At 42.1% G+C, this 23,184-nt stretch overlaps 1 protein-coding gene across 1 annotated transcript in view; it reads left to right on the top strand.

Annotated features, from left to right (window-relative positions):
- LOC106562198 (cingulin-like 1) overlaps positions 1-19,636 on the top strand; it is a 41,050-nt gene extending 21,414 nt beyond the window's left edge. Inside the window, exons 10-19 of the mRNA XM_014126896.2 lie at positions 1,953-2,057; positions 2,177-2,329; positions 2,446-2,616; positions 4,109-4,270; positions 13,875-13,964; positions 16,249-16,332; positions 16,584-16,708; positions 17,056-17,164; positions 17,354-17,517; positions 17,913-19,636. Coding sequence (XP_013982371.1) covers positions 1,953-2,057; positions 2,177-2,329; positions 2,446-2,616; positions 4,109-4,270; positions 13,875-13,964; positions 16,249-16,332; positions 16,584-16,708; positions 17,056-17,164; positions 17,354-17,517; positions 17,913-18,054 — 1,305 coding nt within the window. The 3' untranslated portion in view covers positions 18,055-19,636. The remainder of the gene's footprint in view (positions 1-1,952; positions 2,058-2,176; positions 2,330-2,445; positions 2,617-4,108; positions 4,271-13,874; positions 13,965-16,248; positions 16,333-16,583; positions 16,709-17,055; positions 17,165-17,353; positions 17,518-17,912) is intronic.
- Positions 19,637-23,184: the final 3,548 nt, after the last annotated feature.

Here is a 23,184-nt window from a genome sequence, read left to right as displayed (position 1 = left end):
CGCTCAGGAAGGAGACACGTTCTGTCTCCTAGAGATGAACGTACTTTGGTGTGAAAAATGCAAATCAATCCCAGAACAACAGCAAAGGACCTTGTGAAGATGCTGGAGGAAACAGGTACAAAAGTATCTATATCCACAGTAAAACGAGTCCTATATCGACATAACCTGAAAGGCCGCTCAGCAAGGAAGAAGCCACTGCTCCAAAACCGCCATAAAAAAGCCAGACTACGGTTTGCAACTGCACATGGGGACAAAGATCGTACTTTTTGGAGAAATGTCCTCTGGTCTGATGAAACAAAAATAGAACTGTTTGGCCATAATGACCATGGTTATGTTTGGAGGAAAAAGGGGGACGCTTGCAAGCCGAAGAACACCATCCCAACCGTGAAGCATGGGGTGTGGCAGCATCATGTTGTGGGGGTGCTTTGCTGCAGGAGGGACTGGTGCACTTCACAAAATAGATGGCATTATGAGGTAGGAAAATGATGTGGATATATTGAAGCAACATCTCAAGACATCAGTCAGGAAGTTAAAGTTAGGTCGCGAATGGGTCTTCCAAATGGACAATGACCCCAAGCATACTTCCAAAGTTGTGGCAAAATGGCTTAAGGACAACAAAGTCAAGGTATTGGAGTGGCCATCACAAAGCCCTGACCTCAATCCTATAGAAAATTTGTGGGCAGAACTGAAAAAGCGTGTGCGAGCAAGGAGGCCTACAAACCTGACTCAGTTACACCAGTTCTGTCAGGAGGAATGGGCCAAAATTCACCCAACTTATTGTGGGAAGCTTGTGGAAGGCTACCTGAAACGTTTGACCCAAGTTAAACAATTTAAAGGCAATGCTACCAAATACTAATTGAGTGTATGTAAACTTCTGACCCACTGGGAATGTGATGAAAGAAATATAAGCTGAAATAAATCATTCTCTCTACTATTATTCTAACATTTCACATTCTTTAAATAAAGTGGTGATCCTAACTGACCTAAGACAGGGAATTTTTACTAGAATTAAATATCAGGAATTGTGAAAAAAAAGAGTTTAAATGTATTTGTCTAAGGTGTATGTAAACTTCGACTTCAACTGTATATATATATATATATATATATATATATATATATATTTTATTATATATGTGCCTCATTTGCATAAATACACAGGGTGTATATGCATATATGGATACATATGGATACAAACATAACAGGGCTGAAACTACCAAATATTTTCTCTGTCTACCCTACCCGCACTCACCTGCGCTGTCTAGACTGCCTCATTAATTACTGTTGTTGTCAAGTTCTCTTGCATAATTAAACAAGTGTGTCAACAGCAGGATATCCTTGGATTAACAATCAACACACTTTGCTCTAGATTAAACATATCTAAACATACTTTACATTGTTTATGAGATCAGACATAATATCGCTATAATCATTTCAGCGCATGTAATTTGTAAACATTTCAACTGTATTTAATTCTCTCTTTCTTCTCTTTCTTGTGATGTAAGTGTCGAGGCGGTGCGTTAAATCCCTGACGACGCTTTAGCGTTATTATAGATTCAACTGAAAACATTGTATTCCATTGACCACATTTCAGCCATTACCGGGGTGTGTTTGACAGGTCATTACAATCATTTCCGCAGTCGTAATGTTAACGAATAAAAAAAGACAGGCACAAGCAAAGTATGAAAGAGTCGCGGGAGTAAAATGAAAGCAATCAATCCAGCGAGATTTAAGTTACAAGTGGATTTTGCGTCCCTCAAACACAGGAAATAGATGGCTGAAAAAGACAGATCCTCGGGTGTAACATGAGCTGCTAGTTATGTAAAGGAGAGCCACTGTAAACTGCACAGGAGTGTCAATCAGATTCACAGTAATAAAACTTTTCACATTGAAGATCAGATCTGTTACCTATGTCTTATGATGGTGTGTGTTAATGTTTATGTGTGAACTCACAGATAGAGAAGAGGCAGCTGGAAGAGTCTTTGGAAGAAATCAAGGAGCAGGAGGAGGAGATGTCACGTGCCAACCGTGCTCTGACCACCCGGTTAGAGGATGTACAGGTAAGACTGACCAGGCTTTGACCACAAGCTCGGGAGAATTTACTGGTGAGAATAATAAAGCATAAGTGCTGGTCCTCCTTACCATTCTGACCCATCTTTCTAAACTCTTTCTGTTACAGAGGAACTTGACCAAGCTGAACCATGACCACAGAGAGCTGGAGGTGAGGCTGAAGGAGGAGAGGAGTCAAAAAGAACAGTTTAAGAACACTAAGAATGAGATAGAGGACGAGAGGAGTCTGCTGGACCGCACAGTGGAGAAACTACAAAAGGAGGTGAGTGGACCAACTAAAGGCCTTCGGACATCCTTGTTTTAGTCAATCAATCAGTGTGTGCATGCATGTCTGTTTGTTAGCAAGGCTAACTCTACCTTCACCCTCTCTCCCTGTAGATGAGTGAGATCGTGGAGGCCTCTCAGTCGTCCACCCAGGAGCTGCAGGAGCAGATAGACGTGTACAAGGAGAAGAACCGTCGGGAGCTGGCTGAGCTTCAGAGGCAGTTGAGGGAACGGGGTGTGGAGCTGGACAAGTCCCGTCTGGCTGCTAAGTCCCTGCAGGAGGAGGTGGGTTGGCCAGTGCTCCCCATGACAATGGAGGATGAGCCATTGTCCTGACTCAGTGTGTTGTAAACCCCCACTCAGGGTTTGTACAGTGAGGTCATGGCTTTGGAATGTGTGTCCTCTCCCCTCTTATACTTCCCCTTTGCCCTGAACTGGACCAGAAGGTCACAGCTGTAGATGCCTGGTGGCCTGGTGATATTACAGGGTTAAAGAGGTTAGATAATGTATATTTTCATAGATATCTGTGGTTTAGCATGAAGAGTTGGAGCTGTGGAGGGTGGGAAAATACATCTGAATCATTGTTTTTCTATTGGTGAAGCATCAGAATGTTTCAGCAATCTAGACCTTCAGACACTAGGATGAATTTATGAACCTATTTTAATTGAACAATATATCAAAGTATTAGCTGTAACTATCTTACATTACATCCATTGTTCTCATACATTAAGGGAGTTGTAGCTAGGTAGGCTTATGGAATTTGGAGTGAGCCCCTGTAAAGTTCTTCATGGCATTTTGCCTCAATTTAGGAATTCTCCAGCTAATGTTTTTCCAATTACTATGGTTCATTTTCACAATCTAGCTATAACCCCTTAATAGCTGTGGTCTGCACCACATAATGTTGTTATAACCCAGGGCCACTGCTCATTGGGTATGGTTTGACCTAATAAACACTTTGGAATGTTTGGAATGTTTTTGTTGAATATGGGATAAGCATTGTTTATTTGATCTAATAATGTCCTCCCTCATTGTGTGTCTGAGTTACTAACCCCTGCAGAATGTCATTAAAGAAAACCTATTTCCTACAGTAGGTTAAAGACAGGTGGCCAGACTCAGTCCAACACAGTTCAAACACCATTGGAATTGTGAGCCGTAACATGCTCACCTTTTCCATGGAAATGTGTCAGTTTTACAGAAGAGAGAGGCCTTGCTGCTAATGGTTCATCTTTGTGTTGTAGTCTACCCAGTGTAATGTATATGCACAGATAGGATAGGCTGATGTATCTTTGTCCAGCTGGTCTACAGGAAGAGGGGGATGTAGTGTGTCATTGTTGTGAGAGCTGGAATGACTGACCACACATCCTCCTCTCCTCCCGGCTGATCCACTCCTCTAAGGCCTGGTGATGAGGTCACTGTTTCATCTGCTTCAGATCTCCAGTCTGTCCCAACCCCCACATCTATCGTATAAGCATGCACATTGAGACCTGCTAAAGACAAATGTATTTTCTTCTATCATCTTCTTCAATCACCAGTCTAGTGTTTGTGAAAGTTTCTCTTAAGTCACTATTGTTAAAGGAACAGATGGCATCTTGTGGCCACTGCTGAAATTGCATTGCTAAAGCATGCATGACAGGTATGGATGTTACTGTAACAGTATGACACATATGTGTGGTTTATTGTTCGCTGTGGTGTACTGGTAAATGAGTAGGAGGCATTCACAAAACCTGTTGTTCATTCCCATTCTATTTTAAAAGTATGTGTGGTGTGTGTCCTGCAGCTGAGCCATGTGGAAGACGACCTGAGGCAGTGTAAGAGGGAGAGGGATGATGCGGTGCTCAAGGAGAAGGCCCTGGAGCAGAAAGTCTATGACCTGGAGGTGGAGGCAGAGACCAAAGCCCACTCCAAGGATGACAAAATCCGACAGGTCAAACTCATGGAGGTATATCTTAATTATTCATTTCACATTGTCTCTAAATTATACACTTTATACATGTGTTCATGGAGACTTTTTGTGCTGTATTAATTGGTTATCTTTGAGTCTTCAGTCAGTGTATGCTAGTCCTTCCATTTCATCTCTGTTTGTACTCCAGTCCTGAGGAAGGAACAGTTCCCAGCTAGCACATAACGTTCTGAGAACCATATGTTTCTTAGAGCTTGGTGAGAGCAGCGTTGTCCTATGGTTATTTTGCATACAACCTTCCCACAACTTTCTGGGAATGGTGCAGGATAGTTACTTGGTTTTAGAACATTCTTAGCACATTTAAGGAATGGCAAAATAACATTTTCTTGGTATTTCATTACTTTAACAGAATGTTTCCTAAAAGTTCAAACATGGTTACATTTAATAAAAATGTTCATAATGTTCTAGGAACATTCTCCAACTGGTTTGACATTGGGCATGTTCTGAAATAGTTCAAAGAACGTTAAGAGACAAATTCTGTGGTAATTTCATTTCTTGCTGAGTGGACCAGTTCCATGGATAGAGAACAGAAGATTGTAGTTTGAGAGATAAGCAGCATGTTATTATGCACATCTGGTTAACATGGTGTGCACGTGTTCAGTGTGTGAAATTGGAAATATGGACCTGATTGGATGCGCTTAGCTTAATTGGCAGGCCCTCATTGGTTGTTGGCCAGGGTATTCAAGTGTGCTACCTCTGAGCGGGTGCAGATGGACTCAGCTTGGAACCGGCTATGTTGTATCCGCTGTCATGTTAGAAATAAACCGGCTTCATGATGTTAATGTTTTATACTGTCAAGTTTCTCTTTGCAATGACTAAAAATAATCTGCTTCCTTTAACCGGGGATGCAACAGATTGGCAACAAGGTACCAGAGTTTTTGTCTGAAGGGGAACAGAGCGAGCAAGAAAGTGCCAGCTCCGTGGAGACTGTAGTCTGTGTAGAAAAGCTAGCACCGACGATGGCGTTCGGCAAGGCCGAGGATTTTCACGTCGGAAGGTTTCTAACAGTATTTTGAAGATAATGGGCTCAAGTACGAGGATAAGTCAAAAGCCATTTTCTTATTGTTGGCAGAAAGTCTCAATTTGTTAATGGACTTGTGCTCCACAGAAACCAAGTGAAAAGTCGCTGTTGAAAAGTCACGACGTACCGAGGACAAATTTTATTACTGAAAGATGCAAGTTTCATTCAAGGAGTCAACTCGAGGGAGAGTCTATAGTGAGTACTTGGCTAGTTTAAGAAAAGCATTAGCCACATGAAAATTTGGTCAGTTTCTTGAGTCATTACGTGATAGATGTGTGTGCAGTGTTTAAAGCGCAGAGCTGAGAAACCGTTTACTAAACGTAGAACACACAAAATACTTTTGAATTAACAAAGGAAGTGCACAGCAGTTTTCACAAAATACTTTTAAAGCAAATGCAGTCGAGAAGAAAAGCGTTGCCAAGAAGAGTCAACAGGTAAACCATGTTACCATTGCGCGGGAAAAGGGCATAAGCCAGATGAGTGCTGCTACAAGGATTTTGAGTGTCGGGAGTGCAAGAAGAAAGGACACAGCCAGGGCATGTCAAGAGTGTCAAGTGAGAAAAAAAAAAGACAAAGCAAACAAAATGGAACAAGCACCTGGATGCTACAGAGGGAGAGGCCTCCTTACTTCGACTGCAGGGAGACGAGAGGAGCAAGGATGATCAGCACCAGGGCAACGAACACCAGCGAGAGAGAGACAAGATCATTGTAACAGAGATGAACATTACGTCACACTCCAGCGCCAGAGTGATGAGCTCACATGCTCACATGAGAGCCAGACATCTGATAAAGGGACATCGGCTGTTTTCGCCACTGACCGAGTTGGGTAACGTAAAAGGAATTGAACTGTTTGCATTAAATACAGTTAAAGACATTACTAGACTGTACTGTGTATGTATGGGTAGGTGTGAGACTCAAAATAGAAGTTGATACAGGTGCAGCAGTTTCTGTGATAGAGAGGCTGTATAACCGCAGGTTCAAAGAGGTGAAATTGAGCCCTGCTGTTACGTACACCTTGGAGGGAACGCAACAACCGGCTACAACTCAACTCCCCGTGGAGTGAGAAAAGGTATGTGATTGTAGGTGCGGGTAAGGATGACAAAGGCAGAGAAGATTACCGTTTACAGGGAATTTATTCTTCCTTCACACGGTAAGGTGGAGAAAAGGGGCTAGACGGAACCAAAGAAAAGTTCAAGTTCACCCTCTCCTACCTTACCTGCCTACCCACTGGTTACCTATTCTTAGCACCACCTGGCGCGCTAACCAAAATACAGAGGGTGGTCCGCCCAGGTGTTACCTAGTGTGCAGAGACAGACTAAATACTATGGGTATATGTATGCCCGCAGGCCTCTTGCCTAAACACTCCCAAGGTGCCTTCCCCTTCCCCCACTGGGAACAAATGAAACACAATAATTCAAACTTAGTGAACAATTTAAATAAACCAAAAACACTAGGTATTATGGTATACACATACCTCTACAGGAGCAGCTACAAAAAAAACCACTTTCAACAGTTTTACCAGACCAACACAGGACATACAAAGAAGCTCTCTCTCCTAACAAAGGAACACTGGCTTTTAAAGCTGCAGGAGGAGTCGGTAATTGCAGACAGCTGTGTCCCCTGATGAGAGGGCGGGGTTAGAGCTCCAATTAGTGATGGGCCGACCAATCAGCTGCTTTGGAATCCAGGAAGCCATCCTGAAATACACACACATACAAACATACAGTTGAAGTCGGAAGTTTACATACACTTTAGCAAAATACCTTTAAACTCAGTTTTTCACAATTCCTGACATTTAATCCTAGTAAATATTCCCTGTTTTAGGTCAGTTTGGATCACCACTTTATTTTAAGAATGTGAAATGTCAGAATAATAGTAGAGAGAATTATTTATTTCAGCTTTTATTTCTTTCATCACATTCCCAGTGGGTCAGAAGTTTACATACACTCAGTTAGTATTTGGTAGCATTGCCTTTAAATTGTTTAACTTGGGTGAAACGTTTTGTGTAGCCTTCCACAAGCTTCCCACAATAAGTTGGGTGAATTTTGGCCCATTCCTCCTGACAGAGCTGGTGTAACTGAGTCAGGTTTGTAGGCCTCCTTGCTCGCCCACACTTTTTTAGTTCTGCCCACAAATTTTCTATAGGATGGAGGTCAGGGCTTTGTGATGGCCACTCCAATACCTTGACTTTGTTGTCCTTAAGCCATTTTGCCACAACTTTGGAAGTATGCTTGGGGTCATTGTCCATTTGGAAGACCCATTTGCGACTAAGCTTTAACCTCCTGACTCATGTCTCGAGATGTTGCTTCAATATATCCACATCATTTTCCTACCTCATAATGCCATCTATTTTGTGAAGTGCACCAGTCCCTCCTGAAGCAAAGCACCCCCACAACATGATGCTGCCACCCCCGTGCTTCACGGTTGGGATGGTGTTCTTCGGCTTGCATGCCTCCCTCTTTTTCCTCCAAACATAACGATGGTCATGATGGCCAAACAGTTCTATTTTTGTTTCATCAGACCAGAGGACATTTCTCCAAAAAGTACGATCTTTGTCCCCATGTGCAGTTGCAAACCGTAGTCTGGCTTTTTTATGGCGGTTTTGGAGCAGTGGCTTCTTCCTTGCTGAGCGGCCTTTCAGGTTATGTCGATATAGGACTCGTTTTACTGTGGATATAGATACTTTTGTACCTGTTTCCTCCAGCATCTTCACAAGGTCCTTTGCTGTTGTTCTGGGATTCTGGGATTGATTTGCACTCTCTAGGAGACAGAACGTGTCTCCTTCCTGAGCGGTATGACGGCTGGGTGGTCCCATGGTGTTTATACTTGCGTACTATTGTTTGTACAGATGAATGTGGTACCTTCAGGCGTTTGGAAATTGCTCCCAAGGATGAACCAGACTTGTGGAGGTCTTGGCTGATTTCTTTAGATTTTCCCATGATGTCAAGCAAAGAGGCACTGAGTTTGAAGGTAGGCCTTGAAATACATCCACAGGTACACCTCCAACTGACTCAAATGATGTCAATTAGACTATCAGAAGCTTCTAAAGCCATGACATCCTTTTCTGGAATTTTCCAAGCTGTTTAAAGGCACAGTCAACTTTTAGTGTATGTAAACTTCTGACCCACTGGAATTGTGATACCGTGAATTATAAGTGAAATAATCTGTCTGTAAACAATTGTTGGAAAAATGACTTGTGTCATGCACAAGTAGATGTCCTAACCGACTTGCCAAAACTATAGTTTGTTAACAAGAAATTTGTGGAGTGGTTGAAAAACGAGTTTTAATGACTCCAACCTAAGTGTATGTAAACTTCCGACTTCAACTGTACAAACACACAACAACACAAAAACTGGGGAACGTAACACCTGCAAACTGTGTTTAAAAATGTACAGTAAAGAGTCACTAGTTCTAAGAGGGAAAATCTCTGCACTTAGAGAAGCTGTTGAAAAACAGCTTGTCAAGTTGGAGTCAGAAGGGGTCCTTACTCCAGTTAACTACAGTGAATGGGCTGCTCCAATTGTGTGTATACCGAAAACAGACAATACAGGTAACTATCAGTCCGTGGCTGGAAGTAGATCAGTATCCGTTACCAAAAACGCAGGACTCGTTCACCAAGCTGACGGGGTGAGAAGATCACAAAGCTGGATTTGTCACAGGCATACCAGCCAGTACAACTAGAGGAGAGCACTAAGCACTATCTCACCATGAATATGCATAAGGGGTTGTTTTAGGTCAACAGGCTTCCTTATGGTGTTGCCTGTGCTCCAGCAATTTTTCAGAAAATAATGGATCAGATCCTACAAGGTATAGATGAGGTAATCTGCTATCTTGATGATATACTTATCACAGGGCGTGACACAGAAGAGCACATGAGAAATCTTGAAGTGCTAAAAAGACTGAAAGTCTGCAATCTGAAGGTTAAAAGAGAGATGTTATTTCTTCCAGAACAGCGTAGCCTATCTAGGTCATGTGATAGATGCAGAGAGGATGCACCCCATGAAACAGAAAACTGAAGCTATTGAGAAGGCTCCCATTCCTACAAACAACACTGAGCTCAGGTCTTTTCTTTTGTTACTTAACTATTATGGAAAATTCATTACAAATCTGTCTACCATAGTTAAGTGACTGCTCTACTGCAGAAAGGTGTAAAATGGGAATGGTCACAGAAAAGCCAAAGTACTTTTGAGGAAGCTAAGAGACATCTAAACTCAGCAAAAAAAGGAACGTCCCTTTTTCAGGACCCTGTCCTTCAAAGACAATTCGTAAAAATCAAAATAACTTCACAGATCTTCATTGTAAAGGATTTAAACACTGTTTCCCATGCTTGTTCAATGAACCATAAACAATTAATGAACATGCACCTGTGGAACGGTCGTTAAGACACTAACAGCTTACAAACGGTAGGCAATTAAGGTCACAGTTATGAAAACTTAGGGCACTGAAGAGGCCTTTCTACTGACTCTGAAAAACACCAAAAGAAAGATGCCCAGGGTCCCTGCTCATCTGCGTGAACGTGCCTTAGGCATGCTGCAAGGAGGCATGAGGACTGCAGATGTGGCCAGGGCAATAAATTACAATGTCTGTACTGTGAGACGCCTAGGACAGCACTACAGGGAGTCAGGACAGACAGCTGATCGTCCTCGCAGTGGCAGACCACGTGTAACAACACCTGCACAGGATCGGTACATCCGAACATCACACCTGCGGGACAGGTACAGGATGGCAACAACAACCGTTACACCAGGAACACACAATCCCTCCATCAGTGCTTAGACTGTCCGCAATAGGCTGAGAGAGGCTGGACTGAGGGCTTGTAGGCCTGTTGTAAGGCAGGTCCTCACCAGACATCACCGGCAACAACGTCGCCTATGGTCACAAACCCATCGTCACTGGACCAGACAAAATTGTCAAAAAGTGCTCTTCACTGACGAGTCGCGGTTTTGTCTCACCAGGGGTGTTGGTTGGATTCGCGTTTATCGTCAAAGGAATGAGCGTTACACCAAGGCCTGTACTCTGGAGTGGGATTGATCTGGAGGTGGATGGTCCGTCATGGTCTGGGGCGGTGTGTCACAGCATCATCGGACCGAGCTTGTTGTCATTGCAGGCATTCTCAACGCTATGTGTTACAGGGAAGACATCCTCCTCCCTCATGTGGTACCCATCCTGCAGGCACATCCTGACATGATCCTCCAGCATGACAATGCCACCAGCCATACTGCTCGTTCTGTGCGTGATTTCCTGCAGGTCAGGAATGTCAGTGTTCTGCCATGGCCAGCGAAGAGCCTGGATCTCAATCCCATTGAGCACGTCTTGGACCTGTTGGATCAGAGGGTGAGGGCTAGGGCCATTCCCCCCAGAAATGTAGGTGCCTTGGTGGAAGAGTGGGGTAACATCTCACAGCAAAAACTGGAAAATCTGGTGCAGTCCATGAGGAGATGCACTGCAGTACTTAATGCTGTTTGTGGCCACACCAGATACTGACTGTTACTTTTGATTTTGACCCCCCCCTTTGTTCAGGGGCACATTATTCAATTTATGTTAGTCACATGTCTGTGGAACTTGCTCAGTTTATGTCTCAGTTGTTGAATCTTGTTATGTTCATACAAATATTTACACATGTTAAGTTTGCTGAAAATAAACGCAGTTGACAGTGAGAGGACGTTTCTTTTTTTGCTGAGTTTACTTACTAGCCAGGTGTTAGTTCACTACAACCCTGAGCTACTGTTCATACTAGCCTGTAATGCTTCAGCGGTAGGTGTACGTAGGTGCAGTGATGTCTCACTAAATGAAGGATGGTTCTGAGAAACCTATAGCAATTGCCTCTAGGATGCTTGCCAAAACAGAAAGGAACTATTCTCAAATAGAGAAAGAAGCACTAGGACTCGTGTTTGGAGTTATGACATTTCATGGGTATCTGAATAGTAGGAAATGTACCTTGCTGACAGTCCATAAGCCTCTTCTTATGATTCTTGGTCCTAAGACAGGTGTCCCTACACTTGCAGCATATAGAATGCAGCGACGGTCTTTGATTTTTAGCAACTTACACATATGAGATACAGTACAATCCTTCAGAGCAGCATGGCAATGCAGATGCGTTGTCCAGACTCCCACTGGGTGATTGTAGGGGTCCTACACCAAATCCAGTGTATAGAGTGTAATTTATAGATGGCTTGCCAATCATTGCTAAAGATATACCACTTGAAACTGAGAAAGATCCTGTATTGAAAATTGTTAAGCAGTATGTAATGTCAGGATGGACAAACCATGACCAGACGAAGTCTTTAAACCTTATGTCATAAGAAGGTTTGAACTTACCATTGAGGATGATTGTATTCTTTGGGGTTTCAGGGTGGTGATTCCACAAAGCCTGCAAAGCAGACTATTGGCAGAACTACATGAGTTATTTGGGTGTAGTTAAGATGAAATCCTTAGCTAGAAGTCTTCTCTGGTGGCCTACTCTTGATGAAAATATTGAAACTGAAGTAAGTCTCTGTGACATATGCAAGCAGAAGTGTAGCATGCCTGCAAAATTGCCAGTACATGGCAATGGGCATCAGGTCAATGGGAGAGAATTCACTTAGACTTTGCAGAAGGCCACAAGCAATTGTTTTTGATTGTTATGGATGGTTATGCTAGATGGCCAGAAATTGTACACATGCAGAGTACTACTTCAGCTAAAACTGTTGAGGTACTCAGAAATCTGTTTGCTTCCTATGGTCTGCCCCAGGAAGTAGTCACAGATAATGGCCCACAATTCACTTCCTGTGAAATGAAAACGTACTTAAAATTGAACGGTATCAAGCATACCACGCCACCTGCATATCACTCAGCTTCAAATGAGTTAGCTGAAAGGCTAGTGCAAAATCTTAAGAAGTCGCTAGCTAAGAACAGAACAGTAGGTGGTATGACGTTACAGCATTGTGTCGCTAACTTCCTATATGGCTACCGCAACACACCACATACTAGTACACGCAAAACGCCAGCAGAGCTGTTCTTAAAGAGACAGGTTCGTACACGACTGTCCCTGGTTAAACCACAGTTCTCGCCGAGTGAACAGACTGAGGGGTCAGTGACAAACCACAGAAGGTCAGATCCTTCTCTGTTGTTCAAGAGGTCTTGGTAAAGAATTACAGGGGAGGAGAAAAATGGTTGAATGGTGTGATAACTAAGGTTCTGGGTCCAGTCACATACATGGGTAATGTTGAGGGTGACTGTGTGAAAAGACATGAATCAGATGTTGAACATCAAGCCAAGGAGACAAGGTGATGCTCTTGCAGAGGGAGATGGTTCTCTTTATGTAGGAGGATCTTGGAACTATGATGTTGATGACATTGATATGGACAATGCGATCAATGTGCCTCAGCGCACAGCTGCTGAAACAGTTGAGATGCCTCTACCACAGCCTCAGAATGTTGTTCTGAGACCCCGTCCTGTCCGTAACAAATGCCCACCACAGAGTCTGGACTTGTAAAAGGACTACTGGGAATCTTCTTCTTTTTTTTAACAAATAAATGTGTAACAATTTGTTTTGAAGAATCCTGTTACCTGTAAAAGGAAATGTTAAAAACGCAGTAAATTGGTTATGTACTCAGGAGTTGTTAAAATAAACATTGTTAAAGTTAAAATAAGAGAGTAAGGTTCTCAACTAGTTGAAGTTACAGGGGAGGATCTGTAGTGTTTGAGAGATGTGCTTAATAACATTCTGCTTCTGATTAAAATGGTATGCACATGTTCAGTGCGTGATATTGGAAGTATGTATCTGATTGGATGCGCATAGCTTAATTGGCAGGCCTCATTGAACTGGTTATGTTGTATGCGTTGTCATGTTGGAAATAAACCGTTTCCATGATGTTAATGCTTTATACTGTCGAGTTTCTCTTTGCAATAACTAAAAATAACCTCCTTCCTTTAACTGAGGAGGCAATAGGTTAGAATCTCACTGATGCCGTGTCACAATAAAAAATAAATGTGTTTGCATGATTGTCTAAGGAAATTCATTTCTATGTGTCCTATCTGTGCTAGAGTTAAAGCAAAATAAGATGTCAGTGTTATTAAAAGTCTTATTAAATGATTCAGTGAACATTTTTATGAAATTATTTAAAAACCTCCAAATAACCTATAAATTCTGTTCTCAGACCATTAATAAAACCTCCTAGGAAAACATTCAAGGAACCAGAGTAAAACATTCTCAGAACCTCCCTGCAACCAAAAAATGCACGTTCCCAGAAAAGGCAACATTTTTACTTCTGTTCTCAGAACGTTTAAAAAAAACTTTCAGTTTAACCGGTCAGGAAATTTATAGCTTCCCATAACCAATGTGAAATCAAAAATATACCATCCCACAACTTCCAAGTAACCAAATGTGCTAGCTAGGTTCTTTCCTGAGTTTGTTATAGACACAAGTCATGTGTACTGCAGGCCTCTAGTGTTGACAGTGGTGTGATGCCAAACACGGCAGAAGGAAATCTAAAGCTGTCATTCAGAGAAGCAACCCCATGTTTACAGCAAGGTCAAATAATAATGTCATTGTTAATACCATGTTGATGCTGTGTACTGCAGGACAGGATCAGTCAGCTGGAGCTGGATCTGGATGAGGAAAAGCAAAGTGGAGACCTGCTGATTGTCAGGATAGACCGAGGCAGAGAACAGGTGAGTCCCTTACCACTATCCCTGACTGACCACTCTTACTGACCTCCAGTCAGTGGGGCATTCTAACATTCATTAACCATGGTTCACCAAGGTCATTCACCAATTTGTCTCTGACTCTCCTGTGACCGGGAGTCACACTTCTAAACTCCATTAACTTCATTATCATCTGCAAAAGACAGAAAGCATTTCAAGTACAGTCATTCCAGAGCAGCTTGGCATAATGTGACATCTAAGCTTACACCCTGTATCAGTTCTTTGTGCTTGTCTGCCATCCCCTCCCGCCATTGACAGCTCAAATACCCACACACACACAGACCTACACACCGAGCCATTCTTCAGTGCGCGCGTGTGTGTGTGGGCCCCCCTGTATGGAACAGCCACCCAAAAATCCCACTATCCCAGTTAATTTGTGTTCTGGAGAGAGCAGAGGGGTTATTGCCATGTAAGAGGATCTTGCATAATCGTTCAGTTTGGCAGGCTGCCTGCTCGGTGTAAAAGCGCCAATCCAATTTTCATGCATCAGTCACAAAATACCCCTTTTAATGCACCACCTCAGCCAAAATATGCACACTGCCAAATGTATCAAGTTTACGGCAATGGAGTTCACTTAGCTGTGACTGCGTCTCAGGGACAAATCCATTTCTTGTGGCTGATCATAGTTCTCACATCCTGAGGGAGTCAGACCTAAACACTGCAGCTTTCCTTCCCCTCTGATAAACCTGCTGATGTTGCCATTATAAACTCAGATTGAGATAAGAGTACATGCTTCCCGGAGAAAGAGTTGTTGTCAGAAAGCGTTGCTAACTCAGATCAGGAGACTGTTGGTCTGGTGCTTTTTCATGAGGAAGTGACGTTATTCCAGATACAATTCATGTACAGGACAAGCTTTTTCTTCTAGGATGTGTTTTGTATTATTCAACATGTGCTAAGTGCATTTACCTCCAAGGGTCTACCCTGTTGCAATACCTCTGCAATTCACTGTGCTCTCATTGATTTTCATACTGCCAATGCCATCATGATGCATTCTTCATGTCTAACAAAGATAGGACTAGTTATTTTATGGTCAGGTTCATTGTCCCGCAATGGTAAGATTAAAGGGCTAAGTCTGCACAGTCCTCCAACCTTGAAATGGATGGGATATGTAAAGACCTGAACAAAAGTATGAGAGGCCTAAAAGGAGTGAACAAGTACTTACATTTCCTTAAAGGCAAGAAACACCTGGCACAGAGAAAAGAGTAGCACTAGACAAAGTGGCATTACCGCAACACTGGGCCAAGGTGAGTTGCCAAGGCAACAGTGGAGTGGTGTACAGTCATAGTGAAGTGGATGAGGTTAGGATAGGAGGATGTGGTGGTGGTGGTCGGGGGAAGAGGGGGACGGAGAGAGTGGGGTCTGCATGGCCATGATGGCTTGGAGTGAGGGGGGGCGGCAGGAAGAACACCTGCGCCTCTCCTGGCACCAGGTGCTCTTCTCCTGTCTAAATGAGAGTAATCTCTCCTCTCTCCTCCCGCCGTCTCTCACAAAGCAGATTAGTTTCTGCTGTATGTTCCAGTCTGCTGAATCAGCTCCCTCAAGTACTGCACCGGGCTCACCAGTTATGTGGCCCATCGTTCATCAGAGCAGCCCACTGTCACACACTAATTGGCATAAAATATCACCCATACTAAGCTCCCCTCGCAAAAGAAAATGTTGATTAGTTGTCTTTTTTTCCATCCACATCTGTATTCCCTTCTCTTGAACTAGTCTCTCTCCCGCTCTCTCTCTCTCTCATTCTCTCTCTCTCTCTCATTCTCTCTTTCTCTCTGAGACAATGAAGTAGTTTGACAGTTTGAGTTTGTAACCCTAACTAATTAAAGCAAACCAAGCAGGAGTCAAAGGTTGTTTATTCTCGGTTTCTAATCTTTCACAGAAATAGTCTAGTTTAAAAGCAAACATTTACATTTTTCTCTGTCTGGCTTTTGGAGAGAAGTTGAACACCCTGAGGAATTGAGAGGCTTAAGTGCATTCCCAGTACTAGCTATGATAGGTTCATCTAAATATGACTGATTTATTACTCTTGTCTATCTGAATGTACATTATGAGAGCTGACGTGGGATCAGTTCAGGGGAATGCAACCGAATAAGAATATCCAAACCACCAATTAGCTACAGGAAGGCTCCTTCCACCTTGAGTAAGACATACAGGAAGAGTTCTTCCTACCGACACATGAGCAGCCTCTCATAATAATTGTGTTCTCAGAGTGTGTAACCATTGAGATGACAGTTCTCTCCGCTCTGATTGACAGGTGGAGCAGATGAGGAATGAACTCCTGCAGGAGAGGGCTGGCAGACAGGACCTGGAGTGTGACAAGATGACTCTGGAGAGACAGGTACAAACTGCCCTGTTCTTCCCACTCCTTCCTCCTTTCCTGTCTGGGGGGAAACAACAGCAGTCTATCTGTGAAAAGTCCATTAGGCTCATACCAAAACATGCACTCATCTAATCCATCTCTGTCTTCTATCTGTCCTTCTCCATCTCTATACTCCTGCTCTGAAAATGGTCTTGTTGACCAAAACATTAGCTAAATAAAGTAGAACTAAGACTGTGTATCAAAGTTGTTTCTCACACTGTTTCTAACAGAACAAGGACCTGAAGAGTAGAATAGCCCATCTGGAGGGCTCCCAGAAGTCTAACAAGGAGGGTCTGGTGAGCCAGCTGGAGAATCGGATCCAGGAGCTGGAGGAGAGGCTGGAGGGAGAGGAGCGGTATGGTTAGGGTTGGGGTTGGGATGGGTTCCTAGGGAGAGGTGGGGTTGGGGTAGGGGTTGGAGGGAAAAGAGCGGTTCTGCTATAGGGACCAGTGCTGCCTACAGACTCATTACAGAAGCTGTCTGGCTCTAATTACCGTAGGTCATATTGCACTAAACTAACCAATCATTGGGTTGGTTAGTTTAGTTTTACATTCTTTAGGTCATACTGCATACTATGTGTAGATGCATGCAGTATGTGGCATATGGCCAATTACCTTGTGGTTTCCAGAGTGTTTTATGTACTGCTACAGTATGTGACATGTAGCAGATCGGTAGTCTTACCCATGATGCTGTGTTTTCTAGGGACCGTGCCAACCTGCAGCTGGTGAACCGGAGGCTGGAGAGGAAGGTGAAGGAGATGATGATGCAAGTTGATGAAGAGCACCACTCACTGCAGGATCAGAAGGACCAGGTCAGGATGCAACATGCATATATATATATACATACATACATACATACATACATACATACATACATACATACATACATACATACATACACACACACACACACACACACACACACACACACACACACACACACACACACACACACACACACACACACACAGCTGTTTTAACCCTCGGTGTTCCTCTTGCAGCTGAACCTGCGTCTGAAGGCCCTGAAGAGGCAGATGGACGAGGCGGAGGAGGAGATTGACCGGCTGGAACACGGCAAGAAGAAGCTGCAGAGAGACCTGGATGAACAGCAGGAGGCCAACGAGCAGCTCCAGAGCCAGCTCAAATCCCTGCGCAGCGAGATGAGGTAAAAATGCTAAATACACACGGCTAACAGAAGACGCTAAGAACATGCTCATTCTGCTTTGGTATTTGTTCACCTAGTTAATTGTAATGCAGCTCTAGCCAGCTGAAGCTAACAGCATGCACCAAGAGATACCACAGTGTAAAGCACATGCTTATGAAGTTTCACAGGGGCACACACATTATGTTAACCCACTGTAAAATATCTGGACATATTCCCTACCACTGCTCTTGGGTATTACTCACACCTTCCTGAACAATGTAGTCTAACACGAACATATTAAAATGCAATGTGTGTAGGCTTTAGCCCACTTTCTCTCAAACTGTAACTCTTTCATACTGTGTAAACTATTTCACCCAGCCCTCCACCCAGAATAACACTAGTTTCCCTCCCTGAAGGCGTAAGACCAACTCTGCTCCTCTGGATGACGATGATGATGAGGATGACATCAGCACGGACGGAGAGACCTACTTCCAGTCTTCATCTGGCTATAAACGCTCCTCTAGCCAAGACAACATCATATCAACATTCTCTTTGTGAACCAACACAATGAAGAGAATGTTACTAAAACTACAGAAGGACCAAGTGGACTGACTCCTATTCAGAGAGACCACTTTCAGGTCACGATGTGCTTTTGGAAAATTGGTCAAATAGCATAGTGATGTGTGTTTGCTCTTCCTTTCACAGTACATAGATTGACAGGGAATGGTTAGATTGTAATTAATCAATAACTATGTCTTGTAAATGATTGATTATAATTTAGCAATAGTTGAATTATCAGCACAATTTCTAAGTTCTTAGTTAATCATTGCACGTGTCTTCTTACATCTTATGAATAATCCAGCAATGAGATGTAAAGGGAATCCAATTATTCACCTTGTAATGCACTGTAAAGGACAGCATTCTGTAACCTCTTATGCCTTTTTGAAATGTATTAATCCCTCACTAGATGTTATATCCTTAATCAAATATGTTAAGCCGCTTATCAAGTCTGACAGCAACAAATTTTATTTGAAACATTAACTTTTTGTATTGTGCATTAGAATATCAATTAAATTTTGTAATGAAGTCAGGTAGAGTGTAAGGCCTTAAATTGATTTGAGTGAAATATTAGCTATTTATTTACTGTTGAATATATGAAGAAATGGCTGAATGAAGGGCAATATGTTTTTAGGGAAATTTGTATAAGGGATCTTTTTTATCTTTTTTTTTTACCTGAATAAGGAATAGTAATCCATCCATGATGTTAGCGTGGTCTACAGAAAACATCTCTGTTTTATCACTTCTGTTTTCAGGCTTATGACTCCTGACTTATTGCAGTATTCAACCCTGCCTTTATTAAAATAAGAAACAGTATAACTTTTATAAAGACTGGTTAGATCACCGTTCTCAAATCAAGGTTCTACTGTGTATTTTTAGTTGGGCTTTTCTACTAACTACCGGGACTGCTCTGTTACTCCTGAGATTATTGTTTCAATCGTCAATAGTCCATTTTTTGCATTATAGTAAAAAACACATTCCTTACTTTTGTTTAAAAGTAATTCATCTCTGTATTTCATAGAAATATGACTTTTACCAGGAACATGTTACAATGTGAGAAGAAGCTATTTATGTTTATGGTATATCCTCCAAGAACTAAACAGTGTTAATATTAGACATATGAGTCAATCTAATGTAAAATTAACATTTATTTTTTTGTTGACTACCTTTGTATTTGCTATGTGCATCTGTGGGAGCATATTATTATGCTATATGACCATACGGTCAGTACCTGTTATAAGCATCTGCTGTGCCTATCTATTATCTGTTGGAGGAGACGGTCCTCTGCTATGCAAGTTTATATGATGAGGGAATTTCTACAGATGAGCTGTATTGACAATCGATCTGTTTGCTAAACTGTGATGATTTGCACTGTCCGTTGGATTATTTCTGAAGGCGTCCAAGGCTGTTGTTGCCGTATGGAATGAAGAAGAGGCCTTTGGCTGTGTGCGTCCTCCGGTCGTTTTGGAGTGGGGGGGTTGAGAAGAAATACTGCCGCTACCTCTCTGTATGTACACATCTGTACTTTGCTGAGACTAAAAACCTTGCTAAAATGAAATAAAGTTACCCGTAGTTAATCTCACATGCTTATTGTCTCTGTAAATTATACTGCTGATCACATCTGTCTCTTCTAATCTATTTAGGTACACAAAATAAGCAACTTTGGAGAGTGTTTAGTTGTATGAGGAAGTTGAAAGGATTGACCTCAGTGGTGCATGAATGCTTTATGGTCCTCTCAGTGTGACCTCATTCATCCTACTTATTATTTTATCGTCTTGGCCAAAGCAGCTGTGTCAATATCAGCCCCCCATATTTAATATGTTGCTCAGTGGGCCAGTATTTTCCTGCTGAAGCCTATTGATTCTGTGTCCAGCACCTGACACCAAAGCACCGCAGGACAGGTCCTCCGAGGTCTCAGGGGGAAAAGACATGATTGATCCCTTGTGTTAAGGAGATGACACCATATGTGGGAAGGTGCAATCCAGGCTGCATTAGGAGATATGACTACATTATTTTTAAAGGTATTTTACAGTTGACTACAGCAGAAGAAAGGGAGTAGAGACAAGGCTTTCTTATCCTCTCAGCAAGACTGGCAGGTCATTGTTCCCAGGTCGTGACCTGCATTTGTCGCCATTCTGTGGAGAACAAACAAATCAACCTTTTAAATGCGTGGGGATCGTCTCTGGCCCCTCTGTCAGCCCAAGCAGCATACACACACACTGGGAGTGCACTGCTCGGGGTGGGGCTTTTGTGAGGGCTTTAAAGAATGACCATTCTTGAAATTCTTGTCCCGTGCTTGGGTGAACTCATGCAGTAACTGGTGAAAGATGGAAGTGGGGAGTGGGAAACGGTCATGAGGTTGTAACTTTACAATTGAAAAATATTAAGCTGTCATGGTTGGTGGCTGTGGTGATTTTCTGTGAAGTTAGAAGTAGTGGACCATGGCCTCAGACACTTTTTTTTAACCCCAGGTTAAAAAACTATAACTTTTAGAATGTTTTAGGTGAGATTGAAGAATATCTTGTTCTTTCAGATAATATTGAACAATGAAAAGAAGTAGTCTGACCAACTATTTAGAACTTTCTCAAAACTGTACATGGTACTCTGCTGCCCTCTAGCTGTAGAAATGCTAAAGCACACGTTAGAAGGTACGAGAAAGAATTTCACAGACATCTGGAATGTTGGCTTTGTTTTGTCTGCTGTAAATTGTGTTCTCAAGTCCTCTTGATATTCTTCTCTAAGCTGATAAAATGCATGCTTGCCTGTTGGTGAGATGGGAAGGAAGCATGACATTGTGATGATGAACAGGGGCATCATCCATCCTTTATTTTACAAGGGGCAAGAAGTATATGAGGATGGAGGGAGGGAGGTCCAAATTTCAGGAAATGTTGCATTTTTCAAACATCTGAAACAGTGTTTCCCTGCAATCTTGACATTTTAACCAGTAATCCACATTGATTCTTTAAGAACGTTTATGCCTTAGGAGTTTAGTACAACTGCCACTGGGATGTAGTATCATAACCCAATAATTAAATCCATTTTTGTGTCTTCTAAAGTCAAGCAACCTTGCCAGCAGGCATGCCAGCTAAGATAGTTAGACAAGCTACTCTAACTTGACTGATAGCCTGAAATGGCTTGGTAAGGAGTTATGAGGATGGGAGATTGGGAACCTATCTAGCTGGCTAGCTAAAGCCAACTTTATAAAATTGCCAGGTGGCTAGTATTAGAGAAACAAAAAAAACATTTTTGTTTTATTTATTCATCAAAAATAATCAATAGGCTTCATAGCTTAATCACACTCATTTACAGACATACAGTACCAGTCAAAAGTTTGGACACACCTACTCATTCCCGGGCTTTTCTTTAGTTTTACTATTCTCTACATTGTAGAATAACAGTGAAGACTTCAAAACTATGAAATTACACATATGGAATCATGTAGTAACCAAAAAAGTGTTAAACAAATCAAAATATATTTTTTATTTGAGATTCTTCAAAGTAGCCACCCTTTGCCTTGATAACAGCTTTGCATACTCTTGGCATTCTCTCAACCAGCTTCACCTGGAATGGAAAAATCTCAAATTTGGACTCATCAGACCAAAGGAGAGATTTCCACCGCTCTAATGTCCATTGCTCGTGTTTCTTGGCCCAAGCAAGTCTCTTCTTATTATTGTTGTCCTTTAGTAGTGGTTTCTTTGCAGAAATTCAACTGTCATGATGTGGCCCTCTTTGGGTATAGCGTGCCTTCCCCCTCTCTCTCTCGCCTACACCCAGGCTGCTGTTATCTCAGGTCGTAAATTCCTGTAGGAGACGTTCTTCCTCATGGCCAGACAGTATAGAGAGAGAGAAGATTTCACAGGAGAACAAAGGAACCTATTCTCCAGCATAGAACTTGAGACCTGAACAATGTACATGTTTTGGAGAAGGTGTACACGGTCGGGGAAGAATCCAGCTACGACCAGTCCATTTCGTTTAATGTTTGTGAAACTCATGAGAGACAATACAGCCACATTACCATAACTATGTTTATACAAGAGTCTCAGTTATGAGGCTTGCATCTAGTTGTTGTATAAAATGAATGAGTAAAGATGAAACTATTTGTGAACTTATGTAATGTGATTTTAAACTGTTTAATGAAAGGGAACCCAATTCCCTTTAAAGTTAACTAAGTCATTGGCCCACACCATGAGCACAGACATTGATCTGGCGTCATGGGACAGCCTTTTTCTAGTCTTCCGAATATAAGCCCCACCTTGGGAATTTATCTTCAGACCAGCTTACCTCAATAACTGAGAGGGCTAAGATTTGAGTAGATTGCTGAATTCTTAACCATACCACATGGTTCAACTCTGAGACTATCGATACCGACAGAATAAGAACAAATCTTTCATACTAATTACTAGTCTGCAGCTAGGAATTCTGTACCATTGAACATGAAGACCGACAACCGCCGAAACATTTATTCTACAAGAACATTTCTGAAATGGGACTCTGAAGTATCCATTCTAACCATGAGAGACGAAAGACGAACTCTCCAACAGAAAAACGGACGATTCCAACAGAGATCACGACGACACACTGAGCGTAAATATATATTGATTGCAGTTATTCCCGAATGAGTGAGCGTCCATGTGCAAAGGGTTAGCATTTCAATGAATATAATTATCAAGTGTGTAGTGACTCATTTGCGTAATTCCCGCCTTTCTCAGTCGACCCCCACTTCCCTTTTGTCCACCAAGCCGCGATACCAGTTTATCCCACTAGGGAAACTCCGCTATCATTTCCTTGTAACTATATCTACTGTTTGTTTGTTTATGCATTTCTGTGATTTTTTAGTTAGTAAATAAATTATTTAAGACAATTGATGTATGGATGATTCATACATTATAACTTTTTAATCTGAATTATATTCCTTGGTGCCCTGACTTCCTAGTTAATTACATTTACATGATTAAGTTAGTTTAATCACGTAATAATAATTACAGAGAATTTATTTGCTAAAAATAAGTCTTCAGTTTAATGATGCCAAATACACGACACAACCATGAAGGCCTGATTCATACAGTCTCCTCTGAACAGTTGATGTTGAGATGTGTCTGTTACTTGAACTCTGTGAAGCATTTATGTGGC

Source organism: Salmo salar, chromosome ssa11 (assembly GCF_905237065.1).
Source record: "Salmo salar chromosome ssa11, Ssal_v3.1, whole genome shotgun sequence".
Classification (NCBI taxonomy): Eukaryota; Metazoa; Chordata; class Actinopteri; order Salmoniformes; family Salmonidae; genus Salmo; species Salmo salar.
Note: the sequence above shows the minus strand (reverse complement) of the source record. Positions and strands in the feature narration are given on the sequence as shown.